Source organism: Ochotona princeps, chromosome 4 (genome assembly GCF_030435755.1).
Source record: "Ochotona princeps isolate mOchPri1 chromosome 4, mOchPri1.hap1, whole genome shotgun sequence".
NCBI classification, from domain to species: Eukaryota; Metazoa; Chordata; class Mammalia; order Lagomorpha; family Ochotonidae; genus Ochotona; species Ochotona princeps.
The window spans coordinates 1,562,824-1,580,056 of NC_080835.1; the positions used below are offsets into that span (position 1 = coordinate 1,562,824).

The following is a 17,233-nucleotide window of genomic DNA, read 5'->3' on the forward strand; positions in this document are numbered from 1 at the left end:
CCCCTGCCCCACCCTCACTCTTGGGGTTGAGCGCCAGAATGGGGGAGCCATGTTGTGTAAATATAGACCTGTGTCTGTCGTAGAAACCGCCAGGGCGGGCACCCTGCCTGGCACCCCACCCCAGCCCCTTTCCAAAAACAACTGAGAAAAAAAAGTTTATAAAAATATCTTGCAGGAATTCTTTAAAGTGTACAGTGGCTCGCCCCCCTCCCGCCCCGCGAGCCCTCGCCCCCCTCGGCGGCTCTGTCCTCCCGGGGCACCTCGGCTCCGGACCCCCTGCCCGGGACACACACACGCACACACAGACCGACAGACGGCAGGCGGGCACCGCCGCCGCCCCTTCCCTGAACAGAGAAGTCGAGAAGCTCAATAAATTAAAATAGCAAATAAATAATACTGGTGTCCTCCGGCCCTGGGCACCGCGGGCGGCGCCGAGGAGAGGCTGCGGGCCGGACTGTTGCTTCCAAGGGTCGGGAGCCGGCGCGGGCGGGCGGGCGGCTGGGTCGTGACGCTGCCTTCGGTCCGCCAGCGTCCACGCACGGCACGGGGGTGGCCTCGCGGAGGTGACATGTTAACTTTTCGGGAGAATTCCTGGTATCAGAGCGGAAACAAGCGACGTCATGAGTGACGGGCAGGGGCGGGGGCGCGCGCGGGAGGAGTGGGCCAGGCCGCCCGGCCGCTCCTTCCTCCCCGGCTCCGGCCGGTCCTGGGGCGGCGTGGGGGGCTAGTGGCTAAGGCTGCTGGCGGCGGGCCGTGTCCTCGCCCGTCGGGTGCTCGGCGTGCCCTCCAGGGCCGGGGGCCGCGGAGTCCCCAAGGGGGCCGGGGGCACTCCGCTTGGCGGGCGTGCTGGGGGCCTGGGCCGCCTGCCCATTCTTCTCGTCTGAAAAAAGTTGTTTAATTACGTCAAAGAAGTTACTCAATGGGCTGCCTGGGTATACAGAACAGAAGACAAAAAGAGAAAAGAAACGAAAATGGGGGAGGGGGAAGGAGAGAGAGAACAAACAAACAGATGAACGAAGGGGCCTGGAGAGAGAAACCCGGGGCGGGGCGCAGCGGCAAGCGGGGCGGGGGTGCCCAGCCCCCCGCCCTCCCAGGGCAGGGTGCCCTGCTCAGGAGGCCTGAGCCCAGCCCCCAGCCAGCACACACAGCAGCAGACACACAGATGATGGATGGTGAGGTGCTGGAGGGCAGGCCCTGGCAGGGGCGCCCCTCTAAACCCGGCCTGGCCCCCTGAACCCACAGGCCCTGGCCCCCAGTCACGCCCGTGGCTCAGTACTCCCTAACTCCGAGGAGCGGGGGCCCGACCAAGGACTGCCAGGGTAGCTGAGTGAGGCTGCTCCTAGCGACTGGGCAGGGACAGCAGGCCAGGGGGTGGCTGTGCACACGCAGGGCCCAGGGCGCACGGGGGCAGGCAGCACTGGCCAGGCGGGCTCTGGGTGGGGGTGGGTGGCAGGCCACGGTGCCAGGTGGGTGAGGGGTTCTTACCACATTTGGAAAGCCGCCCCGTCATCATTTCCATACAGTTAGTGGTGTCTGCGGTGCGGAATGGAGAGAGGAGGGAGGGAGACAGTGAAAACGAGGCCGCTGTGCTGGGGCCTCCCCAGCCTCTGGGGAGAGCTGGCCCCAAAGAGGACAAGGCCTGTGCGGGTGTGTCCCAGGGCAGGGCCATGTGGGTGTGTCCCAGGGAGGGCCTGTGTGGGTGTGTGTCCTGAGGGAGGGGCTGTGCAGGTGTGTCCCAGGGCAGGGCTGTGTGTCCCAGGGCGGGGCTGTGTGGGTGTGTGTCCTGAGGGAGGGGCTGTGCGGGTGTGTCCTGAGGGAGGGGCTGTGCGGGTGTGTCCCAGGGTGGGGCTGTGTGGGTGTGTCCCAGGGCGGGGTTGTGTGTGTGTCCTGAGGGAGGGGCTGTGCGGGTATGTCCTGAGGGAGGGGCTGTGTGGGTGTCCCAGGGTGGGGCTGTGTGGGTGTGTCCTTAGGGCTGGCCTGTGTGTGGGTGTGTCCCGGGGCAGGGCTGTGTGTGTGTGTCCTGAGGGAGGGACTGTGTGGGTGTGTCCCAGGGCGGGGTTGTGTGTGTGTGTGTCCTGAGGGAGGGGCTGTGCGGGTGTGTCCCAGGGCAGGGCTGTGTGTGTGTCCTGAGGGGCTGTGTGCGCCTGAGGGAGGGGCTGTGCGGGTGTGTCCCAGGGCGGGGTTGTGTGTGTGTGTGTCCTGAGGGAGGGGCTGTGCGGGTGTGTCCCAGGGCAGGGCTGTGTGCGTGTCCTGAGGGGCTGTGTGCGTGTGTGTACTGAGGCAGGGGCTGTGCGGGTGCGTCCCAGGTTGGGGCTGTGTACCTGTATCCTCAGGGAGGGCTGTGTGCGTGTGTCCTGAGGGAGGAGACAGGAATGGGGCAGGGCTGAGGGGCAAAGGACAAAGCTGGCCATGCAGTGTTGGAGCAGGGTCAGGCATAGGGGTGGAGCCAGGAGTGAGGGAAGGCCTTAAACAGGTTGTGGAGAGAAAGAGGCCTGGAGGGCTGTGCCTCTGTGTACATGGGAAGGCTCAGAAGGGAGGGAAAGCAGGAGGTAGGGACCTCAATGTGCAGGAGAGTGGGGGAGCTCAGGAATGAAGGGTCTACGTGTATATTGGGGTCTCGGGAGGGGCCTACGTGTGTCTAAGGGTCTCAGAGGAAGGGGCCTATGTGTGTATGAGGTTTTCAGAGAAGGTTAGGGCTTAAGTGAAGACACAGCAGGGGCCGCGCCTGAGAGGCGGAGGGCCTTGGAGGGTCCTGGGGTCTCCCATTGGGCTGGTCTGCTCGGTCCCCTCCATATCTTCATCTATACCCTCAGCTTCTCTTTGCTCCTCCCACCCTCTGGGGGCCCTGCAGTGTGGGGGCCGGGCTGGGATGCTGCAGCAGGCCCGCAGAGTGCTACCCTCTCACGGTCTGTCCTGTGATGGCTCAGAGCTGGTTGCACAGGAGCACACAGCAAGCCCCACAGAGGAGCAAGGAGGGGACAGGTCGGGCCCACGGTAGGCATGTCCTGGGACAGGGCTCAAGTGAGGCTCAGGGCATGGGCAGGGGCAGGGATCATGGCATGGTGGCATCTCAGAGCAGGGCTTGGGCAGTAGCAGGTGGAGGGGCCACCTGGGTGGTGGCTCAGAGAACAGCAACCCCCACAGAGGCACAGGGGGCCCCACACAGCCCTGGCCTAGCCTAGCCTGGGTGCTGCTGGCATGCTCTAAGTCAGGACCATGTGGGCTCAGGATGCGGCCGGCGTGCCCCCAAGGTCACGCCCACAGGTGCCTCCCTGCCCCTGCCCTCCAGGCGGGCCTGGCTCCTGGGCCAGGAGACTGGGGGCCGTGCCTCACCCCCAGAGCTGGGGAGGGCTGGGACCCAAGCGGCTCGGAGCTCCTCCCACAGCTGAGGCTGTGGCCAGTGATGGGATGACGATGCAATGGCCCTGGACCCCACACAGGCACAGCTATAGGACGGCAGGCCCATAGAGGGCCCGGCCAGCTGCGGGGGACATGGGAGGCCAAGGTGGGCCTCGCCCCCCCATTCCCAGCCCCACCGCTCGGCCGCATGCCCGTGCATAGGCCCACACCCCTGGCACAGGCACGTGGGCCTTCTGCCGCCCCCAGCCCCTCCCACAGGGCCCGACACCCCACAAGGCTCCCGCCTCACTGGCCCCAGGCCTGGACAGTCTTCCTTGAGCACCACCCCCTGCCTGCTCTGCCAGGGGCCTCAGGGACCCGTGTCCTGCTTCAGGCGGACACTGGGTGCTATGGACTCAGGGCCTGCCCTGGCTGCTGCTGGCAGCCCCTGGGTGGCTGGGGGTTGGGTGCCCCAGCTGCAGGCCCTGCCCATGGCCCTCCCTCCCCGGCAGCAGGCTGGACACCTTACCTGCCAGCATCAGAGGCTACTCTCGTAGCTGGTGGCCACCTTCTGGCCTTTAAGCCCAGCGCCCCAGCTTAGTCCTGGCGCTGGCGGGGGGGGCTCTACAGTGGACAAGAGGCGCCCTCAGTGTGCTGCAGCAGGCCTGGTCCCTGGGGCGCGGGGCCCGCTCCCTGGGGGTGCAGCACAGGGGGCCAGGATGCCTCGCCGCCTGCTCACCTGGCAAGTGCGGGGCGCAGGGCTGCTCATGGGCACTCAGCAGCTGGGCCTGGATGGTCTCCACCACCCTCTTGAAGCGGCGGCTCGGGCCTGTGGGGTCCGGGACAGGCAGGTGAGGGTGGGGCTTGGGGCGGGGCCGACAGGTGAGGGTGGGGCTTGGGGCGGGGCCAGTGCAGGCACCTGAGAGCAGAGTGAAGGTGACAGAGTAGATGCCATTGTCCTTGTGGGCCTCACCGCCCTCCGTGTAGGTGATGTCCACCTGGAACTTGACTGGCTTCTGGAACACGGCCGGGCCACCAGCCGCCTTGTACTCGGCCCGGAAGCTTGTCTGGGAGATGACACTGTGGCCAAGGCTGGGGATCTGCGGGTGGCACAGGGGTAGGCTGAGAGGATGTGGCCCCAGGTTCCCCAACCCTCATGTTGTGGGAAATGGGGCCAGCCCAGCCTGGCTGTCCAGGGGGACCAGGGCGGTGTGGCCAGTACAGGAGGCCTTCCCTGAGCTGGGGCCCTGGAGGGCTGTGTGACCAGCTGGCTGGTGCAGAGCCCCGTGGGCTCAGGCCAGGTGGATGGTGGCGGAACCCGTTGAGGCAGGCCCCAGGGCAAGCAGGGCTCCTGGCAGGGCCCCTGAAACCCCTTCCCTTTCCTAATTTTGAGAGTCTCCTCACAGATCCCTCTCCATGCCACAGGGGGCAGGGCCAGGATCCCCTGGCCCCAAGGCTGGCCAGGCGGGTGTGGGCACGGGAGCAGCCTCACCGACAGGAAGGCGTGTACCACGTCGGCCTTAATGGAGCTCAGCGGCTTGTCTCTGATCACCACAAAGATCTGCTCCTCCTTCTCCAGGCTGATGAAGTTCCCGAACCAGGACTTCTTGGCCAGCCTGGGGAGGTGGGCGCTGTGAGCGGACGGCCCCAGTGAAGGATGGGGCCTTGGCCCTGGGTGCAGGCTGGCTCCGGGGGCACACATACCTACAGGTGCTGGGGGAGTGGGAGCCATGGGCGGGGATTATGAACACACAACACACACACACGCAGGATGCCACGGGGCACCCCTGCCTCACCGCTTCCGTTTGGCCCACTGTCCAGGGCAGACCCTCAGCAGCCCCCTCCCCACAGGCCTCCGGCCTGCTCCTGTGCGAAGGAAGCCAGGGCCACCTCCCTCCAAGCAGAGTCCTCACAACAACCCCCAGCAGCCACAAGCCCCAAGGGGTGGGTGAAGGCAGGTGTCGTCAGTGCATCCAGTGTGGGGGTGCGGGGAGTCAGGGGCCCCGGGGACCTGGGGTACACAGGCACACGAGGTGGCCCTGAGCCAGTCTGTGGCCACCACTGCCCTCTGTGCTTCTGTCATAGGGGTCAACCCATACCAGGCTCTTTGCGCACCCGTTGCCGAGAGCCCTGGCTGGGGGAAGGTGGGTTAACGTGTGGGTCAGCCCACGCAGGGGATCCCTTGTAACCCATGACTGTCGGTTGCCAAGCACCCCAGACCCCCCCGAGGCTTGCTGCAGCAGGAAATGGTGCCCCCAGACCCCAAGTGGTGCCCCCAGGCTCCCAAGGCTTCCCACAGCAGGAAATGGTGCCCCCAGACCCCAAGTGGTGCCTCCAGGCTCCCAAGGCTTCCCACAGCAGGAAATGGCACCCCCAGACCCTCAGGGAACTCTGGCCTGTCCTAGCCCCTCCAGCAGAGGGAGATCACCTGTCATGTGATCTTGAGGAGGCAGAGCAGACCTGGGACCCCTGGGTTGGGACTCCTGACCCTCAGGCCAGCTTGGGTGAACACGGGCCCCAGCTGGACACGAGACGTGTGCTCAGGCGGAGCCAGTCGGGGCAGTGATACCCACAGCGTGAGCAAGCAGGTGGGGCACAGCACAGCCCTTCCCGAGCCTGGGCCCTACCCAGCTCCGCATCCCACCCGGCCCATCTTCAGCTCTCCCCACGTCTCCCTGGACATCGCGCCCATCACCAACAAGCTGACCGGCTACAGAGGCCACCGAGGAGGGCCACCAGGGCCTGTGCTCAGGTCTGTGCGGGACTCAGAGCCCACAGCACAATGTGGCTTTGCCTCAATGCTGTCTGCAGCGCCTGGCCACCCGACCCCCACCAGGCTCCCCCAGTGTCCGGGCCACCCAGCCTGCCCTCCCTACACAGCTGGACTTGGCCACAGAGGACCTCAGCCAGGGGACACTCACTCTGGGGATGACTCCGGGGTCAGGTTAGACATCTCCTCTGGGGTGGGAACTGCAGACACAGGGGTGGGCAGGACAGGGACTTGGCAACTGCCCTGCCCAGGGCTGGGCTGCCCGTCTACCCACCAGGCTCCCGGTCCAAGGTGGCAGGAGCTGTCTGGTGCCCCACAGGCTCACCCTGCAGTTTCCGGCGGTGGAAGCGGGGTGAGCCGAGGAAGCTGTTCTTGATGGAGTTGAGCCGCGTCCTCCAGGGCACACCCCCAACGCTGGGGCTGGACGGCGGTGTGGGGTTAGGCGTGCCAGCCGGACTCTCCTTGGGCGTGTGCACGGGTGTGCCCTTAGGAGTGGGGAGGGGGCTGCCCCGCGGTGAAGGGTGGGGGGTGACCTGTATGGTGGGGACAGACGCGGCATTGGCTTCCGTCTTGGTGGTGGGGCGCGGGGTGGGGCCCGGCCGTAAGGGCAGCCTGGGGCCGCCGGCCTGGAGCGGGTCTGACTTGGCACCCTGCAGTGGCTTGCCGGTCAGCTTGGCCCCGCATGGCAAGGTTTGGGTCTTGGGGTCGGGCAGCGCAGCAGCTGGTGGAGGGAGCAGGTGTCCGGGCCGTGGGGTGCTGCGGCCGGCTTCGGGCTCCAGGAAGGTGACCAGGGTGCAGGCAGCACAGGGTGGGTCGGGGGGCAGGACCAGCTTCCGAACCGGCTACCAGGAGTGCAGGGAACAGGCGCACATGCGACCCCACATCCCCCATGCACACGACAAAGAAAGCGGGAGTGGGGGGGGGTAGGCAGGCAGGCAGGCAGGGGCAGGGCAGCCACCAAAGACAGACAAACACAAAACAACAACAAAAAATAAAACATGCAGTTAGCAAGAGCAGCAGCCACGCAACAGCCCAGGACCGGCGCGGGCGAGCCTCAGGGAGGACTGGCTCTCCCCTCCCCTCCACGCAGCAGCGGCACTCACCCGGGGGCTGCTGAGGGGGCTTGTGGAGAGTCCAGAGGAGGCGCCGCTGATGGACCGCGACCTGGAAGGAACAGAGACACAGACAGAACGGGGCTCAGTGGGCGAGGACAGCCCAGGCCAGTGGCCCCACCCTGGGCCAGAAGCCCCACAGCCCCAACACGTCCGGCAGCACCAGGCCTTCCTGCGCATTGCCTCCCGCCAGCGGCCCCAGGCAGACGCAGGACGTGAGGGGGAGCTCAGTCCTGTGGTTGGAGGTCCACAGCCCTCCCCAACTCACACCACCAGAGTCTGGGGTCAGGGCCAGGCTGCGGGCAACAGAACAGCTGGCCTTGCGGCAATGCCCCGCACCGTGCTGGGGACGGCCACCGTGGTGCGCCAGGCGTAGCTTTGGGAAGTGGCAGCCTGCAGGGCAGGCTAACGCTGCACACCCGGGGGCAGCAGCACCTGCCCACCTCGGGCCTTTGAGCGGGTAGGGGCTGGGACAGGAGAGGAGCCAGCAAAGACTGCCCACAGTGCCCTTAGCCAGCCAGCCAGCCCACACCACAACCCACAACCCAGCCCCTGGGCCTCTCATAGGCAATATCCTCCAACTCCCCAAACCTGACACAGCCGAGGGGTTCGCGAGGCAGGGGGCTGGGTGAGTGAGGGTGGGGTTGGGGGCTGAGGGTGGGGCTGGGTGAGTGAGGGTCGGGTTGGGGGGCAGAGGGCGGCACTGGGTGAGAGGGAAGGCTGGGGTGAGTGAGGGCAGGGCTGAGGTGAGTGAGGGTAGGGCTGGGTGAGTGAGGGCGGGGCTGAGGTGAGTGAGGGCGTGGCTGGGTGAGTGAGGGTGTGGCTGGGTGAGTGAGGGCGTGGCTGGGTGAGTGAGGGCGGGGCTGGGTGAGTAAGGGCAGGGCTGGGGTTAGTGAGGGCAGGGCTGGGGTGAGTGAGGGTAGGGCTGGGTGAGTGAGGGCGGGGCTGAGGTGAGTGAGGGCGTGGCTGGGTGAGTGAGGGCTGGGCTGGGGTGAGTGAGGGCTGGGCTGAGGTGAGTGAGGGTAGGGCTGGGTGAGTGAGGGCGGGGCTGAGGTGAGTGAGGGCGTGGCTGGGTGAGTGAGGGCGTGGCTGGGTGAGTGAGGGCGTGGCTGGGTGAGTGAGGGCGTGGCTGAGGTGAGTGAGGGCAGGGCTGAGGTGAGTGAGGGTGTGGCTGGGTGAGTGAGGGCTGGGCTGAGGTGAGTGAGGGCAGGGCTGGGTGAGTGAGGGCGGGGCTGAGGTGAGTGAGGGCGGGGCTGGGTGAGTGAGGGCGGGGCTGGGTGAGTGAGGGCTGGGCTGGGGTGAGTGAGGGCAGGGCTGGGGTGAGTGAGGGCTGGGCTGAGGTGAGTGAGGGCAGGGCTGGGGTGAGTGGGAGTGGGGTGAGTGAGGGCAGGGCTGGGGTGAGTGGGAGTGGGGTGAGTGAGGGCAGGGCTGAGATGAGGGAGGTCTTGGCTGAGATGAGTAAGGGCGGGGCTGAGGTGAGTTAGGGCGGGGCTGGGTGAGTGACGGCTTGGCTGGGGTTAGGGCTGGGCTGAGGTGAGTGAGGTTAGGGCTGGGTGAGTGAGGGTAGGCTCCAGGAGCAGGGGCAGCCAGCAGCTGGGTCATGTGTCCAGGACACTCACCACGCCAGGCAGGAGCTTACTACAGGTTACTAGCGCGTGAGGGCGGGCAGCTTTGTCCACCACCTCCTATCTGGTCTGCCAGCAGCATGGGCAGGGGAGGCCACAGATTGCAGGCCTGGCCAGCCAGGAGCCCAGAGAGACCCTCTGACCTCCTGCCAACTCCTCAGGTGCCCTTAGGTGGGCGCAGGAACCGCTATGTCGACTGGCCAGCCCTGTGGGCAGGCAGCCGCCCCAGCCCGCTGGACGGGCCACACAGGCCCCAGGACTAGGAGGGCAGTCCAGGGTCTCCCAGCCCTGGGGCTGCCCCCCAAGCTGGCCCACCCCGCCTCCTTGGCCCTCGTGTGGCTGACTGGCAGGGGGCGCTGGGGCTGGAGGCGGGGGTGGGCAGGGTGGGTACCTGTCGTCTTTGCTGAATTGGGGTTGGGCTTCAGCGATATCCAGGCTTTTACTGAACACTGCCTTACTACAGCAGGAACAAAGCAAGAGAAGACGGTTACTGCCGGGCCCTGCTGCGACTCCAGGCCGGGGCAGCAAGCCAGGGAGTCGGGCAGCAGCCTGGCTCACCTGCTAGCCCCACTGCCAGCCCCCAGCACCCTTCCAGCCGCAGCCAGGGGCAGCGCCCAGTGGCCAAGCCAAGAGTGGAAGTGGCTGGGTAAGCCAGGGCAAATGGCGTTCTAGGGACACCAGGGCAGTTCCTGTCCTCGGGGTAGCTAGGCCTGGCCGCTGTGGTGGGAGCCAAGGACTCCTGTGATGGGGTTCAGGCCAGGAGGGGCTCGCAGAGTGCCTGGCCTGCAGGGACAGGCGCCTGGGCCATGGGCAGGGCACTACAGAGCGGTAAGCATGAGACAGTGTGGCGGCCAGCAGGGGTGTCTCCGTGCCAGCTGGAGAAAGACCCCATGTTAGAGGCAGAAGCAGCCCTGAGCCCACCCAGGGTGGGAGGACTAGACGTGGCAGGTGGGTCAAGGCGTGGAGGTTCACCCTGCAGGGCTTACATGGCCAGTGACATGGAAACATTCCACTAGCCCGGCAAAGCCCAGGTGGACCCCAAGGATCCGTCAAGGACCTCATCCTGCCCCTCCCCCTCCTGTCCCCAGGCCCTGCTCTCAGCCTCGGAGCCCACAATGCCATGTCCACCCAGACACCAATCCACTCCAGGGTGGGAGTGGGGTAGAAGAAGCAGCTAGCTGACCAGAAGCTCAGAATACACTTTGAGCAATCAGAGCCTGGTGCGGCCCAGCCCAGCCCAGCTCAGCCCAGCCCAGCTCAGCTCAGTCCAGCTTAGCCCAACCTTGCCCAGCCCAGCCCAGCCCAGCCCAGCCCAGCCCTGCCCAGCCCAGCCCTGCCCAGCCCAGCCCAGCTCAGCCCAGCTCAGCTCAGCCCAGCCCAGTTTAGCCCAACCTTGCCCAGCCCAGCCCAGCCCAGCCCAGCCCAGCCCAGCCCAGTTTAGCCCAACCTTGCCCAGCCCAGCCCAGCTCAGCCCAGCCCAGCCCAGTTTAGCCCAACCTTGCCCAGCCCAGCCCAGCCCAGCTCAGCTCAGCCCAGTTTAGCCCAACCTTGCCCAGCCCAGCCCAGCTCAGCCCAGCCCAGCCCAGTTTAGCCCAACCTTGCCCAGCCCAGCCCAGCCCAGCTCAGCTCAGCCCAGTTTAGCCCAACCTTGCCCAGCCCAGCCCAGCCCAGCCCAGCTCAGCTCAGCCCAGCCCAGTTTAGCCCAACCTTGCCCAGCCCAGCCCAGCTCAGGCCAGTCCTGCCAGGCTCAGGCCAGTCTCCAGCCCAGCTCAGCTCACCTTAGCCAAGCTCAGTCCAACACAGCCCAGCCTAGCCCAGCGCAGCCCAGCCAGCCCAGTTCAGCTCAGCCCTGTTCCCCCAGCACCATTGAGCAGACAGGAGTCAGACAGCCCAGGCCAACCTGGGAGGCAACCCAGGGAGCTCGCCTGGGGCAGCGGGCGGGCAGGGGAGGGTCCCCAGGCCAGCACCCACCTCTGGCCATGTTGGGCCATCTCAATGGCTCGTCGCGCAGGCACTGGGGAGCCGCCGTCTGTCCCACTGAGCACCTCCATGGATTTGCGCTCAGGGCGCCGCTTCCCATGTCGGTTCAGCATTGGGGAGTCTACCCGCTTCCGGGGAGGGTCTGCGGACAGACGGATGGGCATCAGGGCCAGGAGGGACTGAGGAGGGCAGGGGCCCAGGACTGGGAGTTCCTACCTATCTCGTTCCTGGGGGGCAGGTCCTCATCCTCGTGGCTGGGGTACCGCTCCTTCCGGTCCAGAAGCAGAAAGTAGATCATCTTCTCCTGGTTCTCCCTGCGGAGAAGAGGGACCCCCGTGAGGGCACTGGCTGCTGGGGCTCGGGGGGAGAGGGACCCCCGTGAGGGCACCGGCGGCTGGGGCTCGGGGGGAGAGGGACCCTCGTGAGGGCACCGGCTGCTGGGGCTCGGGGGGAGAGGGACCCCCGTGAGGGCACTGGTGGCTGGGGTTCAGGCTGCCTGGGGGCCCGCCCGCCCACACCCGCACGCACTCCTCGGACAGCAGGTCCTGCAGCAGCTTGTTGCGGTCGCGGAAGCAGCCCAGCGAGTGCATGCTGTCCAGCACGTCGGGGTCGATGTCCTCCAGGCTGGGCAGGGAACGGATCTGCACCTTGCGGGGGATGGGCTGCTCCGGCTCCGGCTCATTCTTGCCCCCTCTGTGGGCCTCTGTGGGCGACAGGGGCGGCTGGTCACTCACCTCCCGCCAGCTAGGGCTCTCCAGCCCTCCCGTCCTCATGGCGGCAGGGGCTTGGGAGCTGCCAGGCCTGCCTCTCCCCTGCTCCTGTCCCCACGTCCAGCCGGGAGGCCTCCTGTGTCCTGCTCACGCCCAGAGGGCCCTCCCGGCTGGCCCTCCAGTCTGTGCCGGCGGCAAAGCTACTTACATGTACCACGTGTGCTTCTGAATGTGTTCGAGCTGTAAGGGAAGAGAAAGAAAGAGTCAGTGTGCCCCAGGAACGCCCACATTAGCAGGTGAGGTCTGGGGGGGGAGCGGAAGACAGGGGGAGGGGCGGGGGCATGCTGGGGGGGAGGGAGAGAACCTGGGGGAGGGGGCTCCAGCAGGGGGAGGCAAGCAAGTGAGTGGGAGTGCAAGGGGGGAGTAGGCACCCTGAAGCCCCCTGCTGGGCACCTGTGCTGCCCGGGCCAAGCCCTGTGTCACCCCCTTCGGAGGAGACAGGCAGTGGAGGGGACAGGAGGGCTGGGAAGGCCGGGGGACCCCCCGTGGTCGTCAGCTGTCCTGCACCTTCCCTTTCCTGGCCCTGAGGCTGGCAGCGGGGAGCTATGCGCTGCCCTGAGTGTCCAAGGCAGGACAGCAGCCAAGGGGCCGCCCTGGGGCACACACCCTCGCACCCACGCCCCTGGGCACGCCCCTGGGCACACGTGGCCACACCTCTCTCCCACCCGCACACCCGGCCTCCCAGGGCATCTCAGGCAGCAGGGCAGGGCAGGAAGCGCTGCTCAGGGCGGGTTCACGCAGCCTCGTGGGGAAGCGGGCACTGTCTGGCCAAGGGCAGCCCAGAGCACGGCGCCCCAGACGCACCGTGAGGCGCCGCGCCGCGTCCACCTCGATCATGCCGCGCAGCAGGCTCTGGCAGTCCGGCGGGATGAAGTGGGGCATGTGGAACACGCCACGCTTGACCTTCTCCAGCAGCTGCCGCAGGTTGTCGTCGTCAAAGGGCAGCGCCCCCTGCGGGCGGACAGCCGTCACGGCGGGCCGAGGGGCGGTGGGGGTGAGGGTGGGGGTGAGTGTGAGGGTGAGGGTGAGGTGAGGGTGAGGGTGAGTGTGAGGGTGAGGGTGAGGTGAGGGTGAGGTGAGGGTGAGTGTGAGGGTGAGGTGAGGGTGAGGTGAGGGTGAGGTGAGGGTGAGGGTGAGGTGAGGGTGAGGTGAGGGTGAGTGTGAGGGTGAGGTGAGGGTGATTGTGAGGGTGAGGGTGAGGTGAGGGTGAGGTGAGGGTGAGGTGAGGGTGGGGGTGAGGGTGAGTGTGAGGGTGAGGTGAGGGTGAGGGTGAGTGTGAGGGTGAGGTGAGGGTGAGGTGAGGGTGAGGTGAGGGTGAGGTGAGGGTGATTGTGAGGGTGAGTGTGAGGGTGAGAGTGAGGGTGAGGTGAGGGTGATTGTGAGGGTGAGGGTGAGGTGAGGGTGAGGTGAGGGTGAGGGTGAGGTGAGGGTGAGGTGAGGGTGAGGTGAGGGTGAGTGTGAGGGTGAGGTGAGGGTGAGGTGAGGGTGAGGGTGAGTGTGAGGGTGAGGTGAGGGTGAGTGTGAGGGTGAGGTGAGGGTGAGGTGAGGGTGAGGTGAGGGTGAGGGTGAGGTGAGGGTGAGGGTGAGGTGAGGGTGAGGTGAGGGTGATTGTGAGGGTGAGGGTGAGGGTGAGTGTGAGGGTGAGGTGAGGGTGAGTGTGAGGGTGAGGTGAGGGTGAGGTGAGGGTGAGGGTGAGGTGAGGGTGAGGTGAGGGTGAGGGTGAGGTGAGGGTGAGGTGAGGGTGATTGTGAGGGTGAGGGTGAGTGTGAGGGTGAGGGTGAGGGTGAGGTGAGGGTGAGGGTGAGTGTGAGGGTGAGGTGAGGGTGAGTGTGAGGGTGAGGTGAGGGTGAGGTGAGGGTGAGGGTGAGGTGAGGGTGAGGTGAGGGTGATTGTGAGGGTGAGGGTGAGGTGAGGGTGAGGTGAGGGTGATTGTGAGGGTGAGTGTGAGGGTGAGAGTGGGGGTGAGGTGAGGGTGATTGTGAGGGTGAGGGTGAGGTGAGGGTGAGGTGAGGGTGAGGTGAGGGTGAGGTGAGGGTGATTGTGAGGGTGAGTGTGAGGGTGAGAGTGGGGGTGAGGTGAGGGTGATTGTGAGGGTGAGGGTGAGGTGAGGGTGAGGTGAGGGTGAGGTGAGGGTGAGTGTGAGGGTGAGGTGAGGGTGAGGTGAGGGTGAGGGTGAGGGTGAGTGTGAGGGTGAGGTGAGGGTGAGGTGAGGGTGAGGTGAGGGTGAGTGTGAGGGTGAGGTGAGGGTGAGGTGAGGGTGAGGGTGAGGTGAGGGTGAGGTGAGGGTGAGGGTGAGTGTGAGGGTGAGTGTGAGGGTGAGGTGAGGGTGAGGTGAGGGTGAGGGTGAGGTGAGGGTGAGGTGAGGGTGAGGGTGAGGTGAGGGTGAGGTGAGGGTGAGGTGAGGGTGAGGTGAGGGTGAGTGTGAGGGTGAGGTGAGGGTGAGGTGAGGGTGAGTGTGAGGGTGAGGTGAGGGTGAGGGTGAGGTGAGGGTGAGGGTGAGGTGAGGGTGAGGTGAGGGTGAGGTGAGGGTGAGGTGAGGGTGAGTGTGAGGGTGAGGTGAGGGTGAGGGTGAGTGAGGTGAGTGTGGGGTGAGGTGAGGGTGAGTGTGAGGGTGAGGTGAGGGTGTGGGTGAGGTGAGGGTGGTGAGGGTGAGGTGAGGGTGAGGTGAGGGTGAGTGTGAGGGTTGAGTGTGAGGGTGGGTGAGGTGAGGGTGAGGGTGAGGTGAGGGTGAGGGTGAGGTGAGGGGGGTGAGGGTGGGTGGGTGAGGGTGAGGTGAGGGTGAGGTGTGGGTGAGGTGAGGGTGATTGTGAGGGTGAGGTGGGGTGAGGGTGAGGTGAGGGGTGAGTGTGTGGGTGAGGGTGAGGTGTGGGGGTGAGTGGTGAGGGTGAGGTGAGGGTGGGGTGAGGTGAGGGTGAGTGTGTGGGTGAGTGTGGGGGTGAGGTGAGGGTGGGTGGTGTGGGTGAGGGTGAGGTGAGGGTGAGGTGGGGGTGAGGTGAGGGTGAGGTGAGGGTGATTGTGAGGGTGAGAGTGGGGGTGAGGTGAGGGTGAGGTGAGGGTGAGGGTGAGTGTGAGGGTGAGAGTGGGGGGTGAGGTGAGGGTGAGGTGAGGGTGAGGTGAGGGTGAGGGTGAGGTGAGGGGTGAGGTGAGGGTGAGGTGAGTGTGAGGGTGAGGGTGAGTGTGAGGGTGAGGTGAGGGTGAGGGTGAGGGTGAGGGTGGGGGTCACGCCCCGGGGCAGGGTGGGGCCACTGTGGGAGCCAAGTGGACAGCACTGGGAGCTTGGCTGGCTGGCCGGGGCGGGGCTCACCACCAGCAGGGCGAAGAGGATGACGCCGCAGCTCCACACGTCGGCCTTGCGGCCATCATACTTCTCACCCTGCGGAAAGACCGCGGCTGGCTGAGACCGGGCAGCAGCATGGCTGGGAGGTCCCTTTCCCCCTCGGGGAGCAAACTTACCCGGATCACCTCCGGGCAGGCATAGTGTGGCGACCTAAGGTCAGAGAGAGCGGTCAGCGGGCAAGGGGCCCGGGTCTAGGGCAGTGGCCCAGCCCTCCCCGCCCCCCGCGGCGCGCTGGGCACCCACCCGCAGCTGGTCTCCAACAGGCTGTCCCCCACCTGCAGGGAAGCCATGCCGAAGTCGGCGATGCGAATGTTGTTCTTCTCGTCCAAGAGAAGGTTTTCTGGTTTCAAGTCCCTGTGGCTGGGGGGTGGGGGGAAGCACCAGGCTGACCTGGGGGTCCCTGGCCCTCTGCCCTGCCAATGGCAGCCCAGCCGATCGGAGGTCGCCTCTGGGGCGTGGGGGTCAGGCCCTGTCCTGCACCTGGCCCTATAGAGGTGCCCCCACCTGTCTGCCCTCTCCTCCCGGCACCCGACCTGTTATAGACCTCAGCCAGCCTGGGGCCCAGGTACCGGAGGTGCAAGCCAAGGGGGCCTCCCACCCACCCACCGGGGTGCCCCCGGGGACCAGCACACACCATATGGAGTGGCTGTGGCAGAAGTCCAGGGCCGAGATAATCTGCCGGAAGAATTTACGGGCCTCCTTGGGGGTCAGCCGCCCCTTCTTCACCAGGTAGTCGAAGAGCTCCCCTCCGGACACGTGTTCTAGCACCAGGTATCTGGGGGAGGACAAGTGGGCATCAGCGCCCCCCACCCAATGCAGCATGATGCCAGTGCCTCCCATGCCGCCTCCCCCAGTCCAACGTGCAGGCACAGGAACCCCCGGGACTGGGCTGGGCCAGGGTCAGCGGAGGTCCCTGGCTGAGAGGGCACACGGTGAGGGGGTCTCGGTCCTCTGGCTCCCTGCACCCCCTGCCAGCTGGGCTCCCGGGGAGGCCTGACAGCAGGCAGAGCTCACAGGGTGCACTGCTCCAGCTCACCCTGGGCTCTGAGAGGGCCGCCCGGGGCTGAGGGTCAGCTAAGCCCACGGCTCTGTGGGCTACAAGAGGGAGCAGAGGTGTGGGACTGGGTGCCATCCAGGATTGGGCCAAGGTGACTGCATTGGTGCTGCCTCCCACCAGGACTGTGCCCCTGGGCAGGGGACAGGCAGGAGCAGTGGGGGGTCAGCGTGGGGTCAGGGGCTAAAGTCCCTGGGGTCAGGGTGTGTGTGTGCACATGCCTGAGAGAAGGGGATGATGATGGGGCCCGGCAGGAAGGGTCAAGCAGTGCCTACTGGATGTGGCATCCCCTCTGGGTTCCAACATTGCATCAGAGACCACCCAGACTTTCCCACACCCCCACAACCCTGCTGGCAGCTGTGCCCCTCCCCAGAGCCACTGCCTGTCCACAGGGGCCAGTCCCCACACTATGTGAGCCAAGAACCACATCAGGTCAGCTCTGGGGACAGCTCTACCTGTCGCAGCCCTGGGCCAACAGGGATGCAGGGAGAGCGAGGCCCAGGTGTCCCTCAACCGTGTCACAGTGCCAGGGTCAGGACCCACCACCCCGGCCTGCTCAGCTGACCCCTGCCTCTTGCCTCCCTCCCCAAACACCTCTGTGCCCCTGCAGGACTCAGTGTGGGCAAGGGGGGGCTTCAGAGTGGGTATATCCAAGTCCCCTTGAGCAGCAGCCTTGCTGGGAACAGCACCGGACTGTGAGCCCCGGGGACATGCCCCTGGGCACAGGCAGAGTCCCCGAGGGGCCCGCAATGTCCAGCTGCCCTGCTGTCCGGTGGCACAGGGAGCCAGAATGCCAGGAAGCCCACTGGGCTGCCCAGGGTCAGCATGGGTCTGGGAGCAGAGCTGTGAGATCACCCGCGGAGGCCCCATCAGGCTTGGCAGTTGGAGCGAAGAGGGGACAGTTGGTTTCGCCATGAGCCCAGGTTCCTTCCCCAGGGACATCCTGTTCCCTAAGTCCAGCTGGTGGCCCTGCAGGCCTCCCGCCCGCAGCCCATGGGTCTGGTCAGGAGCAGCGGCGACCCTCCCAGGGGGAACGGGTGCGTCGCTGCCCCGGCGGCCCCGGCCAGCCCAGCCCTCCAGGCCCAGCAATACCTACAAATATTTTTTGTTCTCGTAGACGTCGTGGAGCTTCAGCACGTGCGGGTGCTCAATGAGCTTCAGGATGGCGATCTCTCGCTCCACCTGCACACACAGAGCAGCTCGCGCCCCGTCCCGCCCTGCAGCCCCCGGAGCCCCTCCACTCCGC

The 17,233-nt window shown here is 66.4% G+C and overlaps 1 protein-coding gene across 15 annotated transcripts in view; it reads right to left on the bottom strand.

Annotated features, from left to right (window-relative positions):
• Positions 1–374: 374 nt before the first annotated feature.
• BRSK2 (BR serine/threonine kinase 2) overlaps positions 375–17,233 on the bottom strand; it is a 34,858-nt gene continuing 17,999 nt past the window's right edge. For 2 of the 15 annotated variants that reach the window (XM_058662355.1, XM_058662360.1), the window contains exons 3-21: positions 17,084–17,169; positions 15,568–15,708; positions 15,177–15,293; positions 15,050–15,083; positions 14,901–14,969; positions 12,401–12,547; positions 11,745–11,776; positions 11,355–11,519; positions 11,043–11,140; positions 10,818–10,968; positions 9,238–9,303; positions 7,213–7,273; positions 6,435–6,951; positions 6,261–6,309; positions 4,832–4,955; positions 4,259–4,439; positions 4,079–4,168; positions 1,486–1,533; positions 375–928 (exon numbers count right to left, since the gene is read on the bottom strand). In XM_058662355.1, coding sequence (XP_058518338.1) covers positions 732–928; positions 1,486–1,533; positions 4,079–4,168; positions 4,259–4,439; positions 4,832–4,955; positions 6,261–6,309; positions 6,435–6,951; positions 7,213–7,273; positions 9,238–9,303; positions 10,818–10,968; positions 11,043–11,140; positions 11,355–11,519; positions 11,745–11,776; positions 12,401–12,547; positions 14,901–14,969; positions 15,050–15,083; positions 15,177–15,293; positions 15,568–15,708; positions 17,084–17,169 — 2,373 coding nt within the window. In that variant the 3' untranslated portion in view covers positions 375–731. Of the gene's footprint in view, positions 929–1,485; positions 1,534–3,867; positions 3,964–4,078; positions 4,169–4,258; positions 4,440–4,831; positions 4,956–6,260; positions 6,310–6,434; positions 6,952–7,212; positions 7,274–9,237; positions 9,304–10,817; positions 10,969–11,042; positions 11,141–11,354; positions 11,520–11,744; positions 11,777–12,400; positions 12,548–14,900; positions 14,970–15,049; positions 15,084–15,176; positions 15,294–15,567; positions 15,709–17,079; positions 17,170–17,233 lie in introns of those variants that run through there. The other 13 variants (XR_009245216.1, XR_009245218.1, XR_009245217.1 and 10 more) reach the window with 13 other exon arrangements.